The sequence below is a fragment of the Lathyrus oleraceus genome, unplaced genomic scaffold (assembly GCF_024323335.1).
Source record: "Lathyrus oleraceus cultivar Zhongwan6 unplaced genomic scaffold, CAAS_Psat_ZW6_1.0 chrUn0004, whole genome shotgun sequence".
In the NCBI taxonomy this organism is placed as follows: domain Eukaryota; kingdom Viridiplantae; phylum Streptophyta; class Magnoliopsida; order Fabales; family Fabaceae; genus Lathyrus; species Lathyrus oleraceus.
Genome location: NW_026112395.1, coordinates 6,603 through 30,510, shown reverse-complemented (window position 1 = coordinate 30,510; position 23,908 = coordinate 6,603). Strand labels below are relative to the sequence as shown.

Sequence of the window (23,908 nt, the reverse complement as noted above, 5' to 3'; positions counted from 1 at the left end):
TTGTTTTTTGCTTATCAGTTTCTATTACCTAGGTGAACACCCATTTGTTTCCACTGTAGTTAACCCTTGAAGTTGTGTTTGTCTTATCAGTCTCTATTGCTTAGGCAAACACCTTTTTGTTTCCACCATGTTGTTGGTATAAGTTATACTTTTCATCGCTTATCTCTCTTTGTTCCTGTGGTTCCACGTACTACGAAAGCTATGACTTTCTCATTTCACGGTGAGAATACGTAGGCAGGAGAATTTAGATTCTCCGTGAGCTACCCTATTTATTAATCATAACACTTCTTTCTCCATTCATAAATTAATACCATCTTTTGAGATCATATACTTCTTCTTGGACTCCATGTACATCCTTTTAGGACGATATAACGCAATCTACCTTGTGAACAAAGAGTTGTTTGGATCGTACCTAAACATTTAGTTCTTTCTTTTCTGGCTAAGACACATGTTTACTCTTCGGTTCAGAGTCTATCCCTCTATGGATCCAAGACACCACTCTTCTTTGATTTCAAAATTGATTGTTCCCCCAACAAGTGATATATTATTACCCTGTACTATACATCACTGCAATTAATCCTTGAAGTGATGTTTGTCTTGTGAGTCCTTGTTGCTTAGAAAATTGTCTCTCTCTTTGTTCCATTGCAGTTAACCTTTGAAATTGGGTTTGTCTTATGAGTCCTCATTGCTTAGAAAAATACCTTTTGCTACCATTTTGTTGGTACAAGTTATACTTTTCATCATTTTCTTAGCTCCCCTTTGCTCTCGTGGTTCCACGAATTACGAGTGCTTTGACTTTCTCATTGCACAATGAGAATACGTAGGCACGAGGATGCGAATCATTGGAGAGCACATTTCTAATTATTCCTTCTGCCTTAGGGAATTTTCCATTCATCTTCATGATGCATTCATAATCTACCATCATTTAATCCATGTGATATACTGTCACTTTGAGCCAAATACATTATCTATTTGAGATCCATCTTGTGCCACTTTGTGAATTAAGAGTTGTTTGTCTCGACACAAACACTTAATTCTCTTTGTTTTCGGCTATACCATATAGTGGCAAATGCTTCCGGCTACCCACATATCGGTCAACGTCAGTTTTACTCTTGGGTTCAGATTTTCATGCCCTTTTGGAGTTCAAATCATACAATCATTTGGTTCAAACCATACCTTTATTACAACTCTTTTTCACCTCCCACCATTAGTTCTATGAACTACAGATCTCTGAATTCCTTATAGCACTATAAGGATATGTAGGCATGAGGGCCCCAATCCTCTCCGAGCACTTTATCTATTCCATTCTTTTTCCCTTATTCTTTTGCGAGTAATCCTTATATATAACACTCATCCGAGCTTAGAACAATCGAAACGATTCCCGTTGAGTACAATGGATGATAGGGGTGCTAATACCTTCCCCCTGCATAATCGACTTCCTTACGTAGATTTCTCTTTCCCCGGATTTTATCGATGTTTTCCCTTTCTTTTGAGAATAAATAAAGTTCGATGGCGACTCTATTATATGTTTGAGCGTGCGACGCGTTCGGTATATTTCCTCTAGCTTCAAGTATTATTTGTAAATTGTTTTGCAAAGTTTACTTATTTATAGTCAATAAAATAGAATCCACTAGAATTTTATAAACCATATATAATATTTATTAATAAAATAAAAATATTTATCGGATACTATAGTATAAAGTTTTTACTTAATAATATATATATATATATATATATATATATATATATATATATATATATATATATATATATATATATATATATATATATATATATATATATATATATATATATATATATAATATATATATATATATATATATATATATATATATATATATATATATATATATATATATATATATATATATATATATATATGCGCTGTATTAAAAATTAATTTTACAAGTCAATTCTTTCAAAAGTAAAATTTATCACTAATGAAAAACATAAATAAACCCTACCTTTCTTCCTTCCCTCCCTCAATTATTTCCCCCAAGTTTCATTCTTTCCATACACTTAAGCTTTATTGTCATGATCTTGGTTCAAGTTCAAGTATATATCTCTAGATTTTTATATTTTGTTTTATTTTTTTCATTTTCGTCTTAAATTTTGTTTTCACAATGACTTTTCTTCTTATTTATGCTAAATGTTCATGTAGAGTATCATAGAACAAAATTTGACGCATTTGTTAAAGATAAGATGCTATAGTTATTTTACTTGTACAAATGCGTCTTTTCTTGATTAATTAGGCAATATATTTTAATATCTTGATAAACTCTAGTAATATTTTTTGTCATCTTAATATTAAATATATTATATTTTAAATTAAAAATGATAAACTAATATTAATTGTTTTGAAACTTCAATTATAAAAAAACAATATATATGTATATATAAATTTTTTTACTCCCTTTTTCCCAAAATAATTGTCATACTTGACACTTTCACAAAGATTATTTCTACTTTTGGTTTCAAAAACCAATTATACCCTCAATTTAAGGATATTAGGTAACGATGAAAGTCCTAATGCACATATGTTGACCTTTTGATTTTTTTCTTCTTCAGATGAAGCCAAATAGAGGACTTTACACCATGCAAACAAATTAATGATCTAGAGATTATTATTGATTGAAAATAAAAATTATCTTCAACTCAACAATACATATTTCTTCTTGTTTTCTTACTGAATAAAGTTTAAATTATTTTAAATCTTATTGATTAAAAATAAAAAGTATCTTCAATTCAACAATACCTTATCTTCAATAAATTATTTTACATATTTCTTCTTGTTTTCTTACTCAACAATGCATATTTTACTTACTTCAAGTTTAACGAAATAAATTTTTCCCATTCTTACATTATTTTACAAAATTATTTGTATTTAAATTCTTAAATAATTTTTAATTATCATCTTAATAGATTCGTTTAAAATATTGTTTTAATTCTTACTAGTAATGATTAACTTATAACACCTAATCCACTATTAGTTTAAGTCAATATTAATCGAATATATTGAAGATCATGTTATAATAAATAAAAAAACTCCATTCATAGGAACAACATTAATTAATAGCGAATAAAAAACTATAACTTATTAACCAATCTAATTCATATAGTTAATACAAATGATATTATTTTTCTCAAATACAAATTGATTGGTTTCATAATACGATTGAAGAAATGCAGAATTTCAATTATTTGTATTGTTGATAAGAGGTTGGAAACATGGAGGGTTATCACAAAAAACTTGTTGACATTCAACATCAGAATGCTTTGGAAAGCCACCAAAGCATCAAAGAACAATGACTTTTCTTCTTATTTATGCTAAATGTTCATGTCGAGTATCAAAGAACAAAATTTGACGCATTTGTTAAAGATAAGATGCTATGATAGTTATTTTACTTGTAGAAATGAGCATTTTCTTCATTAATTAGGCAATATATTTTAATATCTTTATAAACTCTAGTAATATTTTTTGTCATCTTAATATTAAATATATAATATTTTAAATTAAAAATGATCAAATAATATTAATTATTATGAAATTATAATTATAGAAAAATAATATATATTTATATATAAAAGAATGTACTCATTTTTTCCGAAAATAATTGTCATACTTGACACTTTCACAAAGATTATTTCTACTTTTGGTTTCAAAAACCAATTATATCCTCAATTTAAGGATGTTAGATAACTAAGAAAGTCCTAATGCACCTATGGGGACCTTTTGATTTTTTTTCTTTATCTTCGGATGATGCCAAATAGAGGACTTTACACCATGCAAACAAATTAATGATCTAGAGATTATTATTGATTGAAAATAAAAATTATGTTCAACTCAACAATACATATTTCTTCTTATTTTCTTACTGAATAAAGTTTAGATTATTTTACATTTTATTGATTAAAAATAAAAATTATCTTCAATTCAACAATACCTTATCTTCAATAAATTATTTTACATATTTTTTCTTGTTTTCTTACTCAATAATACATATTTTACTTACTTCAAGTTTAACGAAATAAAATTTTCCCATTCTTACATTATTTTACAAATTTATTTTTATTTAAATTCTTAAATAATTTTTAATTATCATCTTAATAGATTCGTTTAAAATACTCTTTTAAGTTTTACTCATAATGATTAACCTATAACACCTAATTAACTATTAGTTCAAATCAATATTAATCCAATATATTGAAGATAATGTTATAATCAATAAAAAAACTCCATTCATATGCAAACATTAATTAATAGAGGATAAAAAGCTATAACTTACTAACCAATCAAATTCATATAATTAATACAAACGATATTAATTTTTCTCAAATACAAATTGATTGGTTTCATAATACGATTGAAGAAATGCAAAAATTTCAATTATTTGTATTGCTGATAAGAGGTTGGCAACATGGAGGGTTATCACAAAAAACTGATTGACATTCAACATCAGGATGCTGTTGGAAACTCATCAAAACATATGGAGAATTTCAATCAATATTGATGAACAAGATTGTTATCACCCACACAATATCAATAAAAAGAGAAGAACAATGGAGAAATAAAGAGTGTAAAGAACGATGAAGATGATGAAGAAGAAGAATTAAAATTCTCCAGAGTTTCTCTCTGTCTACAAACTGTGGAAAACTTCTTATTCACTTTGCAACTGCAAAATACTGTGAATACAATGTTATGAATACTCTATTCACTTTATTACAAAAATAAGAGTTACTCCCTCTATTTATAGATTTAGGTTAATTTGGACCTCAAGCCAAAACCCAAAACTATAAAATCCCAAAATATCTAACACACTAAAATAGGCCTAAGTCGAAATCATGCGTGAAGCAACATGCTTTGACACTTCAACACACTAACACAACTTAACACACTAGGTGGTTCGACACTTCCTTGCTCTGTCGAGCAACTTGCTTTGACACAAGGAATTATAATTGAACGCACCACCTAATTCATTGTGTCTAAGTTATCTACATTCATCATAGCTCTTAGTCTTCTGAATACTTCGACCTGCACTCCCTTTTTTATGATGTCTGTAATCTGATTCTCAGTTCTGCAGTGTTCCACATTCATCTTCCCATATGCTACCTGCTCTCGAAGATAATGGAACCTCATTTCAATTTGCTTGCTTCGATCATGGGCTATCAGATTCTTCTCCAGATTGATAGCTGACATGCTGTCGATCTTCATGGTAATTGCTCCATGACTCTTCACTGTTATCTCTTCGATCAAATTCACCATCCATGTTGCTTGTATGCACAAAGAGAAGCAACTATGTATTCTGCTTCACACGTTGATAATGCCACTACTGGTTCCTTTCTCGAACTCCAAGCAACTGGTGCACCACCTAGCATAAACACATAGCCAACTGTGGATTTTCGATCCTCAGCATCACTACACCAACTTGAGTCAATGTTTCCCACTAATTTGCATTCTTTTCCTTTATCAACTGCAGGAAACAAAATGCCATAGTCGAGAGTTCCTTTCAGATGCCTTAGTATCCTCTTCGCCGCTGCTAGATGTGATACCTTTGGCTTATGCATGAACCTACTCACCATACCTACATTGTATGCTAAGTCAGACCTTGTATGACAAAGGAATCGAAGTGACCCAATAAGTCTTCTATATTGGGTTGGGTCGACACTATCTCCATCTGAATCTTTCGACAATTGTAATCTAGGTTCAGCTGGAGTCGAAGTTGGGTTACAATCTTGCATCTCAAATCTCTTGAGTATTTCTCCTGCATACCTTCTTTGGTGCATCATCAAACCCCTACCACTCTTGTAGAATTCTATTCAAAGGAAATATGAAATGTCACCCAGATCTAACATTTCGAGTTCCTCGTTGAGATCACCTTTGAATTCTTTGATCTCCTTCTTGCAGCTACCTGTTATCAACAGGACATCGACATAGATGCATAGTATAAATAATTCACTCTTGCTTCTTCTTACATATACTCCATATTCATATTTTTACTTTACAAATTCCTTATCCCTTAGAAATCCATCCATCTTCTTGTTCCAAGCTCTTGGAGCTTGTTTAAGTCAGTACAGGGCTTGTTGCAGCATGTACACCTTTCTTTCTTTGCATTGTTTCACAAACCCAACTGGTTGTGCAACATAAACTTCTTCTTCTAAGGGGACATTAAGGAATGTACATTTCACATCCATCTGACACATATGCCAGTTGTTCATGTTTGCTAGACCAACAACCAACCTGATTGTTTTGATCCTAGCAACAGGTGCAAAAACATCTAAAGAAATCCTTTCGCCACAAGTCTCGCCTTGTGTCGAGTCACTTCTCCTTTGGTATTCAACTTCACCTTGTATACCCGCATCACATTGATTGCCTTGTTGTTTAGGGGCAATTCGATAAGTGACCAAGTGTTGTTGACTTCGATTGATTTCAGCTCTTCGTCTATTGCTTTCATCCACTTCGAATCTTTCAATTCCCCGACTTCATTGACAGTTTCGACATCTGCGTAGAAAGCATAATGTACCAACTCACCTTCTTCATTAAACACATCATCTGATATAATCACACATTCTTGCAACCTTGCAGGCATGTGTCTTATTCTTTGAGGTCTGCTTGTGCTTGCTTCACCTCTGACTTCTTCCTGTCGAACTTCTCTTTCAACTTCACTAGATGGTTCACCATAAAAGCTTCTCACTTAATATTTCTTGACATTCTCAGTCCAATCCCACTTCTTAAGCTCATCTATGATCACATCCCTGCTGATTACCACTTGCTTATTCATTGGGTCGAACAACTTGTATCCTCCAGTCGAATGTCATCTTATCAGGATCATCTGATTCGACTTGTCATCAAGTTTTCTTCTCAACTGATCTGGCACATGTCTATGTGCTATAGATCCAAACACCTTCAGGTGACTCAAGCTAGGCTTGACACCAGACTAACATTCTTCTGGCGTTATTCTTTCTAGCTTCTTTGTCAGACATCTATTCAGGATATATGTCGCAGTCGACACAACTTATCCCCATAATTTTTTGGGTAGATGCTTGCATTTCAACATACTTCTAACCATATTCGTAATGGTTATATTCTTCCTTTCTGCGACTTCATTCTGTAGTGGAGTGTAGGGTGGAACCAACTCATGCACAATCCCTTCTTTCACACACAGTGCATCAAAATCTTTTGACACGTATTCTCCACCACCATCAGTCCTCAAAATCTTGATCTTTCGACCGCTATGTCTTTCGACCGCTATGTCTTTCGACCGCTCTGTCTTTCGACCATATATTTAAACTTGGAAAATACCTCGATCACTTCACTTTTCTTCTGGATCAGGTAAGCCCATAATTTTCGACTGAAATCATTTATGAATGTAATAAAGCATTTGTTACCTCCAATTGAATCCACTTGGAGAGGGCCACATATATCAGAGTATATGACTTCAAGAATTTCCTTCGACCTGCTTCCTACATCCTTACTGAAGTTGTTCTTATGTTGCTTCGCTTGCACACATTCTTTACAAACTTAGTTTCGAATGTCGATTTCTGGTAATCCTGAAACCATATTTCTTCTCTTCAAATCTCTGATGTCTTTGAAATTGATATGGCCAAGTCTATAATGCCATATTCATTCATCTCTGTTGGATGCTGTTGCAAGGCACTTATGCTCCATCACGTTAAGCTCAATCTTGAAGGTTCTATTCTGAGACATTGGAGCCTTCAAGATCAACCTTCCATTTGAGTCGAGAACTCTCATCATCTTGTCTTTAATCGTCACCTTGTAGTTCTTTTTTACTAACTGACCTATACTGAGGAAATTGCTCTTCATGCCTGGTATGTGTCGTACCTTTGGAAAATGAGAGACACAATCTAAGCGAAGCGCAATCGCACGCTCGCAATGATGGACTGAACAGAGTCGCCACCGAACTTTATTTATTCCTAAAAAGGAAAGGGGAAATATCGATAAAACCAAAGAAAAAACGATAATGATTATGGTCGTCGCAACCAAATCAGGGTTCGGGAGTCGATTACGCAAGGGGAAGGTATTAGCACCCCTCACGTCTGTTGTACTCAACGAGAACCATTAGGTCAGTTGTGCGTGTTAATTTGAAATGTTAGGCTTTAAGTTTTTAGGTGGGAAAGAAAGAATAAAAGAGAGGAAAATGTTTTTGGATTTTTGACGAAGGACTAAACCTAAGTTTTTTATTAGTGGGCCTGACAAGATTTACAAATCCTGCTCCTACGTATCTCAATAGAGAAGTCAAGGCTTACGTAGTTCTGGGTAGAAAAATGTTTGTTTGTTGGTCGATTTTAGCGAAAGCTACTTTGTGTCAAATCGACGAAAACATTGTTGGACTACCCAAAACAGCTGGAGAAACATTGCCTTGCATCATTTTAAAACAAAATACCTTTCATTTGAGAAAAGGATTGAAGGGTCAATCGCACGGCGGCGAGAAAAGGTTTAAGAGTTAATCGCACGGCGGCTAGAAAAGAAATTGATTGGTTTGATGTGTTTTGAGTAATGGCGAGAACTTGGATGGGCGAGATATCCATCTCAAATCCTAGTCTCAGGAGTGCGTGGTATCCACCACGTTCCATTTCCATCTTATTTGCAAAAATGTTTAATAAGGATTAAGTGTTTTGAGGTTTGATTGAGAAAGGGTTTGAAGAAAATTGCATTGACAATTTTAAATGATGGCGAGAGCTAAGATAGGCGAGGCATCCACCTTGAATCTTAATCCCAGGAATGCGTGGTATCCACCACGTTCCATTTCCATCTTTATTGAAAAAGTGTTTAGATAGGAATTAAGTATTTTGAGTTTTGTTGTGAAAATGACTTGACATTGGATCAAGCATTTGATGAGCGATTGAGAAAGATTTGAATGAGTGTTTGAGAGAAACAGAATAGATAAATTTGAATGATGGTGAGAGCTAAGATAGGCGAGGCATCCACCTCGAATCTTAATCTCAGGAGTGCACGGTATCCACCATGTTTCACTTCCATCTTTATTTAAAAAGGTCTTAAATATGAATTAATATTTTTGAGTTTTTATTATGAATAATGGCTTGACGTTGGATCAAGCATTTGATGAAGGTTTGAAAGAAATGGAATAAAATGGGAGGAAGAAATGGATTGATTTGTTTATTGAGAAAATACTCGACGTTGGATCAAGTCATTATTTTTGATCTTTTGGAAATGGTTGATTTTATTCTTGTGTTAGTAGCTAACTAAACAGTCAAGCAAATAAAGAAATAAAAAGCGATAAAAATTATTACATGCAATGGGAGTGGGGGTACATTTTGTCGAATGGGGATTCAAAGTAATGAAATAATTAAATCGGGCCCAAACAACAAACAATGCGATGTATGAGTGTAAGTGCAAGAAAACTGTCTCATTGTAAGAAGGCCCAAGAGTAAGCCATGTGAAGAAAATAAATAACACAACAAGTTATATTTACAAAACACTAAAAAATTAAATTGAAAGAAACAACATCGGGACGTGCACGGATAAAAATCGGGATGCGAGGATGCGAATCAAAGTCGCATAACGCAATGACATGCAAGGCAAATGGAAATTGAAAAGCAAACAAGCAATCTAGATAATGTGCTCAAATCCGGTTTGCACATATTAACAACAATCGAAATGTCATATGTGATTAATCAAAACGCGGCGAAATACCATCAATGTATCGATAAAAATAATCATGGATAAACAACATAGGAATTGTTGAATCCATAAATTAAAATCGATGTTTAATAATTAAAATAAATAAAAGGGGTAAACATTATGAGGGGATTAAAAAGAAATGTGAAATAGAAATTAAAGTGCTGCAAAAATCAAATATGGCGCACACGAGTATTGAACCCAGGAATAGGAACTTGCCAAACCATCCCTTTTACCAACTCCACCAGATAGATATCCTTGTCATATGGTCTCAAGCGCTAATACATAACATAAAAAAAGACGCACCAAACCTTTTAAATAAAACACAAAATTGAAAACAGTAGCAGGTTCTTTTAAACAGATTCATCTTAATCCAGATCTCTTTTTCCTTTCCATTTTGAAAATCAAAATTTTAACAGCAAGATAACCAAACAAACACACATCGGCGACGGATATAAAGCTAAACCAAATGGAAGCTTCAAGGAAGCTAAATCGGAGAAATGGAAATAGAAACTCGAAAAGGAAGCTAACCAGCTGCGGCGAGATGGACCGACGTATGTCGGTAAGGTTTCGTTTGAACCGGTCTTTGTTCTTCTTGTCCGCTCTTCACCATCAAAAAAAACTAGGGTTTTCTTTTCTCCTTGCCGTCGACTTCCTCTTTTGTTGGTGAACAGTAGCGGCTCTTCTAAAAAATTAGAGTTTTTCGGATGCCCCTTTTTGAACAGTGGCCTCTCTTTTTATATGTGGCTAATCTCCTTTTTTTCTCTTTGTTGTGTTCCTTTAGAGTGGTGGAGCCTGCTCGTACGGAGGTTGGGAAGTTTTGTCCTCATCCCCAGCTGGTGGTTCCTCCCTCAATTCTCTTCATTTCGAAAACTTCACCGCTAGGTAACAGGTGAATTTACCACTGTAAGCTCACTAAGACGAAATAGGATATGTTTTTGATGTAAACTGATTTTGTGTGGTGTTGTTAACTTGGAGTAAAACATCTCTTTTTTGCAGGGATTTGATAGCTCGTGGATGATGGAAGCACTTCTTTGAACAAGTTGGAAAAGTAAACTTTGGATTGCTGTTGTCGGCGGCATAGCAAGCAACTGCTCCAACACTGTGAATATCATAGGCTGATTTTAAACCTTCTTGATCAGACCTATCAGGATTATCCAGTTTACAAAACTTAGTTGCCGCGCGACCATTATTTAGCTCTTCACTAAGAAGAAAGAGATAGCCCAGACGATTCCACATCAAATTACAACTAGGGAACATGTGCAGTGCTTTCTTCTGTAGGGAAGTCGTAGTTGACAACCACTCTAATGTCTTTGACGTCCAGTCCACGAGCAGCAACATCTGTAGCTACAAGTACAAGAGTCCTTCCACTTCCAAACTGATTCAACACATGATCCCTATCAGCCTGAGATTTATCATCATGTATAGCAGAAGCTCCAATTGGCGTGTAAGATTACGAGCAAGTTGGTCATACATTTTCTTGGTAGAATAAAAAATAATTATCTTTGATCCTTGATCCTGTAACCGCAAAATACTTTCCAATCGCCGCTGTTTCCATATGTGCCAAAACTTCAATATGCTGAGTAATGGACTTGTTAGCAACAAGCTCATCTACGTTGCCAATGTTCACTTGGACAGGATTGACAAGCAGGTCAGCTGCAATTTTCCTAACCTCTTTAGGCCTGGTTGCCGTAAACACAAGAGTTTTCCTGCGAGCAGGCACGCTGTTCACAACCTTCCTAATTTGAGGTTCAAAACCCATGTCCAGCATCCTGTCTGCCTCGTCTAGGACTAGGTAAGAGTTATGGTGTAAACTGATTCTCCTTATCTCAAGAATATCATTCAAGCGACCAGGTGTGGCTACCACAATATCCGCTCCGCGGTCAATATCTCTCAATTGAGGACCCTTTGGTGCTCCTCCGTACAAACAAGTGCAGGCAATTCTTGATGTTTTACTAAACTTCACAACTTCATCTTGAATTTGTGTTGCCAACTCCCTTGTTGGTGAAAGTACCAATATATTGGGTCCCATTTTGGCGTTATTATTAGTGCGCTTGAGGTGAATAAATGTTGGAAGTAAATACCCCAAGGTTTTCCCTGAACCTGTTTTAGCAATGGCAACTATATCTTTACTTTGATGGGCAATGGGCCATGATTGTGCCTGAATTGGAGTTGGGGCTGAGAACCCATCATTTTGTACCTCTTTAAGAATCTCAGATGGAAATCCAGAAGACGCAAATGACGTAACAGGTGGAGGCACATTATCTCCTGTAACAGTGATCTCATGACGACGTCTATAAGCCTCTGGAGTTAATGCAGGTCCTGTATCTGATGCTACGTGACCTTTGATAGAACTAAGATTTCCAGTAACATGTGTTCCATTTGCAACATTATTATGAGAACTATTAGTGCCACCTTTGGAGCTCTGATGGATCTGGGATCCACTTTCATCTGATCCTCCATTTCCATTCCTATCATACCTATCACTGAAATCAGGACTGCGACCACGCCCTTGAGAAGATTGTTGAACCTGGACAGAAGAGCTAGGCACAGCAGAAGGCTTTGGTCGTAGTCAAAACCGTGCTCTCACACCAAACCTCTTAACAGCATCATCAACTGTAGTTGCCATAACACTTGAGAATCGGGCTTGTAGAGCTTGATTAACTTCCGTTCCTCCCTGAACAATAGTATCCACAGACGCATCATTTCCCTTCTCTAAACTTAGCAATGACTCTTGAGCATTTCTCCATTGTTGTGAACCTACTTCTGCCTTTTTGAGGCAGATTTGAAGAACCTCTGCAAGGTCTTGCTTTCCAGATTCCACAGCAGAAGTATCCTCATGATAGTTGGATTCTGTTCTTTCCATGTGAATCATCCATTCTGCCTTGATAGATGAAGTGGAATCCTGCATGGTTAATGCTTCTTGCTGCAATTTACTGGTTCTAGAGTTTGCACTTTCTCGAAGATCATTAACGGCCATTTGAACCAGTTTTTCCTTTCTAGCATTTGAACTTGTTAGCATGTCTTCTTGGCATAAGCAGGATCCATCATGAAACACATTGCTTCTTTAAGAGCTTTGCTATTATTGAAGTAGTGATCACAATCAACATTCAACATATATGAACCGTTGGTCAAAACAACGGAAACTCGAATCAAAGCATTCATAGCTCCAGCCTTCTTGTGATGTTGGAAGCCATGTCGCTTTTCACGAGAAACATATACAAGCCTAGGCAGCTCATTGCCATCCGTGTCAAGCAGTGAAATTTGGTAAAAGTTTCAATTAAAACTTCAATTATTACAAAGCTTTTTCGATCATGATTTGGTTGATGTTGTTGTGATTTTGTTGCTCTTTCTTTGCAGCAATCATTTCTCCACCACTGGTTTCACTGACATCATGCTGCAGGTTTGGTTCCACGGTTCGTGTTCCTCCAGGAAGAATCAGTTGCTAAGTAGAATCATCTTCCACTTCGTGTTGCTTGCCAAATTTTCTTAGAGCCAGTGAATATATAGTTTTTCTATTGGCTGATGTTCTTCCAGTAACCAGTTTAACAGCAGTTGGAAGACTCTCGCCATTTTCAATTAATCCTCTTAGCTCATTCTCAAGTTCGGTGTCCGACGGAGGTTCAACTTTAGAATTTTCTTGTCCTTCAATCAATATGGTAAGTTCTCCTTTCGGCGTTTCCTGGCATCACCAAGCACTTCATCATAATACCTAGCCATGTAGAAGTATCTTTCTTCCCATTGAGGTTGCAGTTCCCTCATCCTGGTATAAAGAATTATTAAATCTTTCTTCTGTTTTTGTCCATTGTAATGAGTCCATCTTGAGTACAAAAGAAAGGTCTTTGTAATTTCTTTGTTCTCATTTGGAGCTTGACATGATTGTAATGGTTTAGTAGCATGGTCTAATTATTATTATTAAACCGATGTACACTTTATTTTGCTCGTTTGGAGACAAAACCTGCAGGATTGGCATTGTTAGGCTATTCAAATGCGGACTGGTTTAGGAATCTCATGTCATAACAAATGGTAATCTTCTTAGTCCTTGCTCGAGCTTTTCCTGTGTGTTACGGAGTTGGTGAACTTATGTAGAGTTATTGTAATTGATGTTATGCAGGATTTTGAGTCATGACATGTTCTTGTGAGCTACATCCTTAGAAACTTGTACCGTGCAACTAGTCCCTTGATGCATGCTTGCTTAGTTCCACTAAAAATGATCACTTTAGAAGTAAAAGTTTTGGTGCACATTGCTAGAAGAACTGCTTCCTGGTTGACTTTGCGCATTCTTCTTATTCTAACCACCTCCTCAGTCAAGGATGCTGGCCGTTTTGTAGATGGATCAACAAAAAGATGCAGTGGTTTTGATAGGGAAAGTTTAATAAGATCGTCAACCTCCTCGGTCATGGTTGCTGGAAAAAAAAAGCATGGTCTGCCTTTTTCGGGGACACACACGAACAAGTTCCTGAATTTCAACACTAAATCCAAGCTCCAAAAGACGATCACCTTCATCGAGGATTAAAACATCAAGATCATCCAAATCCACCGACATAGAATTGCGTAAATGGTCTATCATGCATCCTGGAGTAGCCACAACAATGTCTGGCATATATCTCAAGGCAGCCTCTTGCACCTTTGTTGACAGACCACCGACTATCAGACAACTCCTTATGTCAGTAAATTGAGCAAGCTTCTCTATCATACTGTGAACTTGGGCAGGAGGTTTTTGCTAGTCGCTGGCACTGGCGAATCACTTCCACACACTGAGACAGAACTGCAACCATCTCCCAACACTGATCTAGCAACAAAATAAATCACACTATCATGATTCAACTTGACATCTGCAGAGAGAACTTCAGCTGGAGGAGGGTTAAGTAGTTGCTGCATAAGCTGTGTTGTCAAGACAAGTCTTCTTCTTGACTTCATTGTTGGCAAAACTTCTACCAGCTCAGCATCCTCCTCAACCTTCTCAATCAATCTATTTGCAGCTTGAGCCCAGTCTAATTCTGCCACCCTGATATCTCGAAGCCTTTCAGAACCCTGTTTCAATTCTTCATGCCATGCCATGAGTTCTGAATTGGCACTTTTACGCTTCTTTGGTCTCGCAACATGCAAATCAGGCTCAACAGCAGGAGGCAATAACTGAGAAGGCACATTGACACTTACAACTGAAGTAGGAATTGGACTTAGCCTGGCATGAGCATGCTGATCAGTATTATTGAGTCTATTTACTTGCTCCATTGAACTGCCAAGATGCATACTGGCAGATTGGTTCTTCACAATAAAAGGCTGGTCCATAATTTTTGGAGTCATTGCACGTACATCATGCATTGGCAAGATCATCCCATTTTTAAAAGTTCCATATTGCTCAAACCATGATGGAGCCATTTGAGGATTTATTATAGAATGATCACTTCTAAGAGAAGTAACATTGTTTCTATTAGCAGCATTTTTCTGACCATATTCAACCACCTCAGAAGATGCATTAGTTTCTCGTCCATTACCTGGCACTAAAGAATTATTACCCAAAACATCTTCAACCGTGTAGTTGTATCCGTATGATCGTTCTCCATGATTAGAATCAAACTGTCTATCCCCGACATCATCTGATACTTTGAATTTGTTGACATCTTGATCAATAGGATTGATATCCATATTTTTCCTGGACTGAAGTTGATTTAGTGTAGAGAAACTATGATGCAAGAAAGTGTTTGGTCTTAAAGACCTGCCAAAATCCTCAATATCTCTAGGAGTCGCAGCTTGGCTAGATTGAGATGCATCCGGTGTGTTTTTCACAACATGTTCCTTCATGCATGAAGCGCTTGCAGTCCCATCAGCAGCATCAACAACTTCAAGCAACATCTGTTTCCCAGAGTGTTCATTAGCATCACTTTCTGAATCTTCAACATGTGGCTTTTGTGGCCTTGTTGCAGATTTCATCTTGACATGAGCTGAACTGAGTTGGTTTTTGAACTGCAGGGGCTAACTTCTGGCAGGATAGTAGTGTAGATCAGTTGCGTGTGGTATGCTGTCATGATTGTTGAAAGGAACATTGGGAGCTACTTCTGACTTGTCGGTTATTGGAGAAGCAAACATGGTTAAAACCTTTGCTCATCCTTGACCTATCACCTTGATTCCCCTTTGAACCATGATAGCTACTTGTATTGTTTGGACAGTTCTTGTTGAGTAGAAACAAAAACAAGCGGTTTGGGATGAACACTGGTAAGGTCCTCCTTTCTAAATTGTTTGACATTGGAAGATTTGATGTGTTTGGTGGTTTGAACTGAGTTGTTATTGCAGGAGGATATTGCATCGTGCTGAGTTTTTTGGATGACGCCAGCAAGCACAATGTCTCCTTGGCAGCAAGAGCGTTGCATCCGCTTTTCCGGATGCTTTATAAACACTGGATGTATCTTGGATTGACAGTAAACCAGGAACATAACCTTCATGCCAAGATTCCTAGTTACGTTTCATACCCAGCAGTAACAGGTATTTGAGATAACTTTGTTGATTTTTTTTGGAAAAACGCCCTTCTTAGTTCCAATTTCTTCTGCTTGTGGTGTGCCATTTAATAATTCTTCTGATTTTAGCTGGCAGTGGGCATCCATTAGATCAGCTCTTATTTCTATCTGGCCAACAACACGGAGCATGCTCTTCTGGGTTCGACGATCTTTTCAAATTCAACTCGAGCTGCTATGTGAAGCAAAGACTGTTTCACAAAGCCCAAACGCATCAGAGAGAAGTGGACGGTTCACCACCGGAATTTCTCAAATCAAATATCTGGTTGAAATGGTTCCGTCTGAACAACAGTCTTCTTTTTTTTGGTAAAGAATGCAGAAAACGATTGATAAACAGAGTAAATCAAAATTCACAGTACCGTTACATGGACTGTATATTGCATAGCATTTCCAAATAAACTTATCTAGACTCATTCACAGTATCACAATCCTACAAAAATTGTTACAATGCAACCTTACCATTTTTAAACACACTCACGTCAACCACATTCATTACTGTCAAAATTTTCATCCAAGAGATATTAAAGAACATATATAACTTTAAGTAACAGGCAAAACAAAATTTTAGAGCGTGGGTCCTCTCCGGTACACTAGTTGTCCATTCTCGTACTGCTTTAGCTATAAGCATACAAACAATTACCATTAAGTGCCACGCCCATATGCAGTAGCTAGAATGTAGAGTTTAGACATGTTATATAGGGAGCAATCCTTATGCCACTTCAGCTTTGTTGAATTAAGTGTAAGTGGTACCAAGAAACAAATATCCAACAAGAGATGATATGCATGTAGTTATGTCATTCATTCTATAATTGACATCTTTTTCTCCAGCAGAGACTCCAAAAATTCACAACACAATTTGGAGAGGGGAGGCAACATATGTGATGACCCACTAAATATGGTTTCCCAAGGCCTATTTGATGCGGCGGAGTAAACCGCTGAAGTTTTATTCCTTTTTAAATCAAACTTGGGTAACTCTCTATAAATTGATGTATATCCAAATTGTCCATTTTCTTCAAGCCCAACAAAATCATCATTCTTAGTCATATTAAGCTCGCGTGCTTCTTTGTCATATGGATCAAAGAGGACATATTCACGATCTCCATTTAAATACGCAAGCAGTGTTTCTGATGACTTTCCATCTGCTAGTTGAGATGGATTTCCCTTAAGAAAAGCGACACTCTCTCCTTTGTCCTTGAGCTTGTCAAGCACCCAAGCACACTTGAATGAACACTTGTTCATCTCAACAACTTTTTTTTTCAAATCTCTCAATCACACGCTTGTCAATACCTCTAAGCTTGTAGATCAAGTGACCGGTAGTAGCTGACTTCCCAGAATCGACATGGCCAATAACCACAATGTTAATATGAACCTTTTCGTTACCCATCTGTGCTTAAGCTTAAAATTACACAAGATCTTGAAGGAAAAAGCTAGCCGCACAGAAGGAAATGAGAGTGAGCGAGTGAGAGATTGAGAAAAGTTTTCAGGGCCAAAATCAGGGTATGACAGTATGTACAACACATTTGAAATTACCGACCTCTTGCCATCTTTCCTCATAATTAGAATATCACCAACATCTCCAGCTGCTAGAGTGTTGTCATTTGCAAATTTCACCATATTCTTCATTAAGGGTTTTATGTTGACAAACCAATCTTTTCTTCTAAACATGTGTGATGAGCATCCTGAATCCAAGTACCACTGGTCCTTGAATATCTCTTCATCTCTTGCTGTGATCATCAGTAATGTCTCTTATTCTTCTTCATGTTTCGCCACCTTTGCATAAGTTTCTTGATTCTCCTGCTTTTCTGGACAATCACTAGAATAATGGCCATAGCTTTGACAATTGTAACACTAAATGTGACTCTTGTCTGGCTTTTGACCTCTACCTGCAACACCACCTCTTTAGTTGCCTTGGTTCCAGCATTTTATCTGATTCGACTAGTTTCCTTCTTGTTGATTTCGACCATTCAAATTGTTGTAACCTCCTTTGCCTTTGTTTCCATACCAACTTCCTTTACCTTTTCTTTCTTTTGCTGATTGAGCCTGCAAAGCCATATCACTCTCCGACTTTCCTACATCTCTTTCAACCATTCTTTGTTCATGAGATTCAAGTGTCCCTTGAAGCTCTTCCTTTGTCAGTTTTGAGAAATCTTTCGACTCTTTTATGGCTACTACTACGTGGTCGAACTTTGGAGCCAACGATCTCAAGATATTTCCAACAACAGATCTTGATGTCAACACTTCTCCATATACCTTGATTTGATTCACCAGTTTCGTAACCTTGGTGAAGAAATCAGTTATGCTTTCATTGTCTTTCATCTGAAGCAATTCATACATTCTTTTGTGAGTTTGTAACCTCACCTCTTACACCTTCTCCACGCCTCCAATCGATATCTCCAGAATTTCCCATGCTTCTTTCGTTGACTCTGCATCACTAACCTTTTTAAAGTTATATGTATCAACACATTGATGGATTATAAAGAGAGCTTTATAACCTTTCTTCTTCAATTCTTTATGTGCAGCCTTTTCTTGATCCGTCGCGGCTTCTGCAAGCGTTGCTACTCCTTCCTTCATAAGATCTCAAAGATCTTGATAACAGAACACAACCTTTATCTGCTTGCACCAATTCTCATAATTGTTATTCTTGAGAATCGGAAGATTTGCTGGAAAATGCCCGTTTGGATGATTCGTTGCCATAGTGATTTTCTTCCTACGAATCGATTAAACCGGAGCTCTTGATACCAGATGTTGGAAATCCCCTAAAACCTATGGAGGATTTCAATAAATCTTGATGAACAAGATTGTTATTACCCACACAATAGCAATGAAAAGAGAAGAACAATGGAGAAAGAAAGAGTGTAAAGAATGATGAAGGAGAAGAGTAATAAAATTCTGCAGAGTTTCTCTCTGCCCACAAACAGTGGAAAACTTCTTTTTCACTTTGCAACTGCAAAATACTGTGAATACAATGTTATGAATTCTATATTCACCTCTTTACAAAAAATAATGGTTACTCCCTCTATTTATAGATTTAAGTTAACTTGGACCTCAAGCCAAAGCCTAAAACTATAAAAGCCCAAAATAGCTAACACTACTGAAATATGCCTAAGTCGAAATCATGTGTGAAGCAACATGCTTCGACACTTCAACACTCTAACACAACTTAACATACTCGGTGGTTCGACACTTCCTTGCTCTGTCGACTAACCTGCTTTGACACTAGGAATTACAATTCAACACACCACCTAATTCATTGTGTCTAAGCTATCTACATTCATCATAGTTCTTAGTCTTCTGAATACTTCGACCTGCACTCCCTTCGTCATGATGTCTGCAATCTGATTTTCAGTTCTAAAGTGTTCCACATTCATCTTCCCACCCACTACCTGCTCTCGAAGATAATGGAACCTTATTTCGATGTGCTTGCTTCGACCAATGCTATCAGATTCTTTGCCAGATTGGTAGCTGACATGTTGTTGATCCTCATGGTAATTGCTCCATGACTCTTCACTATTATCTCTTTGACCAGATTCACCATCCATGTTGCTTGACATGCACAAAGATAAGCAGCTATGTATTCTGCTTCGCATGACGATAATGCCACTGCTGGCTCCTTTCTCGAACTCCAAGCAACTGGTGCACCACCTAGCATAAACACATAATCCGCTGTGGATTTTCGATCCCCAGCATCACTACACCAACTTGAGTCGGTGTATCCCACTAATTTGCATTATTTTCCTTCATCAATTGTGGGAAACAAAATGCCATAGTCGAGAGTTCCTTTCAGATACCTTAGTATCCTCTCCACCGCTGCTAGATATGATACCTTTGGCTTCTGCATGAACCTACTCACCATACCTACACTGTATGCTAAGTCAGGGCTTGTGTGACAAAGGTATCGAAGTGACCCAATAAGTCTTCAATATTGGGTTGGATCGACATCATCTTCATCTATATCTTTCGAAAGTTATAATCTGGGCTCAGTTGGAGTCGAAGTTGGGTTGCAATCTTGCATCTCAAATCTCTTGAGAATTTCTCCTGCATACCTTCTTTGATGCATCCTCAAACGTCTACCACTCATGTAGAATTCGATTCCAAGGAAATATGAAATGTCACCAAAATTTGACATTTCGAATTCCTTGTTGAGATCACCTTTGAAGTCTTCGATCTCCTTTTTGCAGCTACCTCTTATCAATATGTCATCGACATAGTATAAGAAATAGTATAAGAAATTCACTCTTGCTTCTTCTTACATATACTCCATGTTCACTTGTGCACTTCATAAATTCATTCTCCCTTAGAAAGCCATCTATCTTCTTGTTCCAAGCTCTTGGAGCTTGTTTAAGTCCGTACAGGGCTTTATGCAGCTTGTACACCTTTATTTTTTCACCTTGTTTCACAAACTCAGGTGGTTGTGCAACATATACTTCTTCTTCTAAGGGTCCATTAAGGAATGCACATTTCACATCCATCTGACACATCTGCCAGTTGTTCATGTGTTTTAGACCAACAACCAACCTGATTGTTTCGGTCCTAGCAACAGGTGCAAAAACTTCATCGAAGTCGATTCCTTCTTTCTGAAGAAATCCTTTTGCCACAAGTCTCGCCTTGTGCGGAGTCACTTCTCCTCCGGGATTCAACTTCACTTTGTATACCCACTTTATATCGATTGCCTTCTTTTCTTGGGGTAATTCGACAAGTGACAAGTGTTGTTGACTTTGATTGACTTCAGTTCTTCGTTCATTGCTTTCATCCACTTTGAATCTTTCAATGCCTCAGCTGCATTGACAGGTTCGACATCTGCATAGAAAGCATAATGTACCAGCTCACGTTCTTCATTGACCACATCATCTGATGTAATCACACATTCTTGCAATCTTGCATGCATGTGTCTTGTTCTTTGAGGTCTGCTTGGGCCTGTTTCACCTGTGAGGTTTACAAAACAGTCTTTAGGGTTTATGTGAGGCAGAAGTGATTTTGTGCAGTTGAGTTCCCTTCAGGGTTTGGAGGCTGCTCTGAACTCTGTTAGCTCTTCTCTCACTATCTTTTTCCTCAGGGTAATAGGAATAGAAATCCCTCTTTGTTTCACTGAAACTCTAGTATTTATAGCCTAATATTGGTAGCTTAGTGGACTTTTGAGAGAGGTCCAAGTCTGAGATTTTTTCTTTTATTTATTTATTTATTATTATTTTTATTTATTTATTTATTTATTTATTATTATTATTTTTTTTCATTTTTTTTTAAATAAAGTTTCTTGGATCTAATTCTGATTGACATGATGAAATGCAATGTATCTAATGTTAAATGACCTAAAAATGAATGCATGCATGAGGTGTGAAGCGTATGCTTCCAGGAAAAATGAAGGGTAAATTTTGGGGTATTACAGCTGCCCCTATTCAATCAACTGGAGACCTGGAAAGAAGATAGTGGCGGCCTTCGTGCTTTCGAGGTATCAAGGGATTGAATACAATAAAAGCCCAAAAATTTGCACTGAAGTGAAGTGAAGTAACAATGTCTGTCAGAATCGGCAAAGAGGTGGTCTTGAAAGAAGAATCCGTCTGGTACGGTGAGAGTCAGTCTGAATACCGAAAAAGAATGTTAACTTGGATACCAAAATAAATGGTAACACAGAAATAACCATGGCCTGAATGCCGCTCATCAGTCTGAATACTGGAAATGACTTCGGTCTGAACATCGGGAGATATGAGATTATTAATATCGGTCTGAACACCGAGAGGCTGGCCTGAATGCCACAAGTTGCGTCGACCTGAACGTCGGAAACTTCTTCGATTTGAACATCGGAAAATTGGCCTGAATGCCACAAGTTGCATCGACCTGAACGTCGAAAACTTCTTCGATCTGAACATCGGAAAATTGACCTGAATGCCACAAGTTGCATCGACCTGAACGTCAGAAACTTCTTCGATCTAAACATCGGAAATATGGCCTGAACGCCACTTCGGTCTGAATACCGGAAACTGGCCTGAACGCCACTTCGATCTGAATATCGGAAATTGGCCTGAATGCCATTTCGGTCTGAATACCGGAAAATTGGCCTGAATGCCACTTCGGTCTGAATACCGGAAAAACTTCATGCCTGTCAGCATCAATAGAAATAGGGAAAGATAATAGAGGCGGCGCATGGGCCAATGACACTTGCTGGGGATAACAAAGGTAAGTCATGAACAATCTTCAGTCTGAGTACTGGAAACAACTTCTAGCTTATCACTTGGGATACCGAGAATGTTTTATGCTTACATGCGTATGTTTGAATTTTTCAATGGCGTAATGCTCCATGAAAATGGAAATGCTACGCGATTTGGAAGGATGCAATGCAATATGATTCTACATGCAGGGATGCAAAATGCTGGGTAGAATGCCAAGCTGAGGAAAGGGGATCTGCTGGGGAAATGATCACCATCTTCTGGACCCTGGCAAGGCTGCGGGAGATGCACAACACAAAGAATTATGTGGGGAAATGACCCGCCACACGGTGTTCTAGCAATGACGAAATGCCGAGATTCAGACTGGGGAGAGAACGACACTGAAAACCTGCTGTTGGGGAAAGCGATAGTGGTTCTGGCAACCACGATCTGCGAGAGATGACTTAGCAGGGGAAGCAAACACTGATACAGTACCGAGGTTCTGCTTCAAGGAAAGAAAACATGGATCTGGCATTGGAATTATCGATCTGTCCTCGAACTCTAAGGAGTAACCACTTCTGCTGGGAAGATACAGTCTGACACTGTCAACTCCGCTGGGGATATATAGTCTGGCACTGTCAACTCTACTGGGGAGTGTATGTCCTGAAACAAACGCTTGGGGAAGTACAGTGGTGAGAACCTGCTGGGGATTGAAGAATCCAACACTCTGATCAGCTCTGCAGGGATAAGACACCGGATTCGTCTGCTGGCGACTTCACTGGGGAAGATATTCACGATCATCCGCAGGGGATTTTAAGGAAAAGCCCCGAGGGTATCTGTTCTGAATAGGCGATCCAAAGCACTTAAAATTTACAACAATTTTAAATGTTTATTAAGCATGTACCTGTAAAGCCCTTATGTGTCATGATGCAATGTTTATCAAAAATTCGGACGTCATTTTTGCAAACAAAACAGTAAAATGAAAATGAAAACAGAGATATACTGAATAACATGATTTTATTGATTGAATGGCCTTTGAATAAGCATTTACATCAGGAAGCAATCCCTGGAAAGAGGTAATCGCACAAAAGATAAAAACAGAAATTAATCTAATGGCAATGTGAAATGGATTTCTATTGGGTTCCAATTCTGCTATGACTTGGCCGTCTTCAAGATCCTCCAGATGATTAGCCTTCTGAAAAGGTGATTGGACTGTTTCCTACCTGTCGAAAATTTCCAGTCATCGACATGAGATGAGACTCAGAACGCAGTCATTCGCTTAATCCCTAACTTTTGCCTGGATCGCCCTTTTCGGGTTTTCAATCCACCGGGATACCCATTTTTGCCTAAGTTGCCTTTTCAGGTTTTCAACTTACCGGGTGTACGATCTTTTCATTTTTCATCCCTAATTTTTCCCCGAACCTTTTCATTTTCTTGGTTCGTCGGGATGCCCATTTTTGCCTGGACTATTCTTTTTACTGTCCAGCGGGTCTATTTTATGCGAAGTATTTTTTAACTGCGTCTGAGTTCACAGGGGAAGTGAAGTTTTCACCATCCATAGTTGCAAGCATTAAGGC

At 37.4% G+C, this 23,908-nt stretch overlaps 2 protein-coding genes and 1 pseudogene across 2 annotated transcripts; 1 reads left to right on the top strand and 2 right to left on the bottom strand.

Moving 5' to 3' along the window:
• Nucleotides 1-10,408: 10,408 nt before the first annotated feature.
• On the bottom strand, nucleotides 10,409-12,245 carry LOC127110582 (DEAD-box ATP-dependent RNA helicase 46-like; annotated as a pseudogene).
• Nucleotides 12,246-14,081: 1,836 nt separating this feature from the next.
• On the bottom strand, nucleotides 14,082-15,890 carry LOC127110584 (uncharacterized). The gene has a single exon (XM_051046151.1). It carries the CDS (start codon nucleotides 15,611-15,613, stop codon nucleotides 14,372-14,374), a length of 1,242 nt encoding a protein of 413 aa, XP_050902108.1. The 5' UTR covers nucleotides 15,614-15,890; the 3' UTR covers nucleotides 14,082-14,371.
• On the top strand, nucleotides 15,690-16,613 carry LOC127110585 (uncharacterized). Its single transcript, XM_051046152.1, has 3 exons — nucleotides 15,690-15,895; nucleotides 15,974-16,162; nucleotides 16,264-16,613. The coding sequence occupies exons 1-3, from the start codon at nucleotides 15,886-15,888 to the stop codon at nucleotides 16,587-16,589; spliced, it is 525 nt and encodes a 174-aa protein (XP_050902109.1). The 5' UTR covers nucleotides 15,690-15,885; the 3' UTR covers nucleotides 16,590-16,613.
• Nucleotides 16,614-23,908: the final 7,295 nt, after the last annotated feature.

What these genes read in the sequence shown, in the direction of transcription:
- LOC127110584 (XM_051046151.1), bottom strand. Translation starts at nt 15,613, where the DNA reads ATGAAATCTGCAACAAGGCCACAAAAGCCACATGTTGAAGATTCAGAA.
- LOC127110585 (XM_051046152.1), top strand. An exon ending in TTCATACCCAGCAGTAACAG is followed by an intron (nt 16,163 to 16,263) that starts GTATTTGAGATA and finishes TTCTGATTTTAG; the next exon opens with CTGGCAGTGGGCATCCATTA.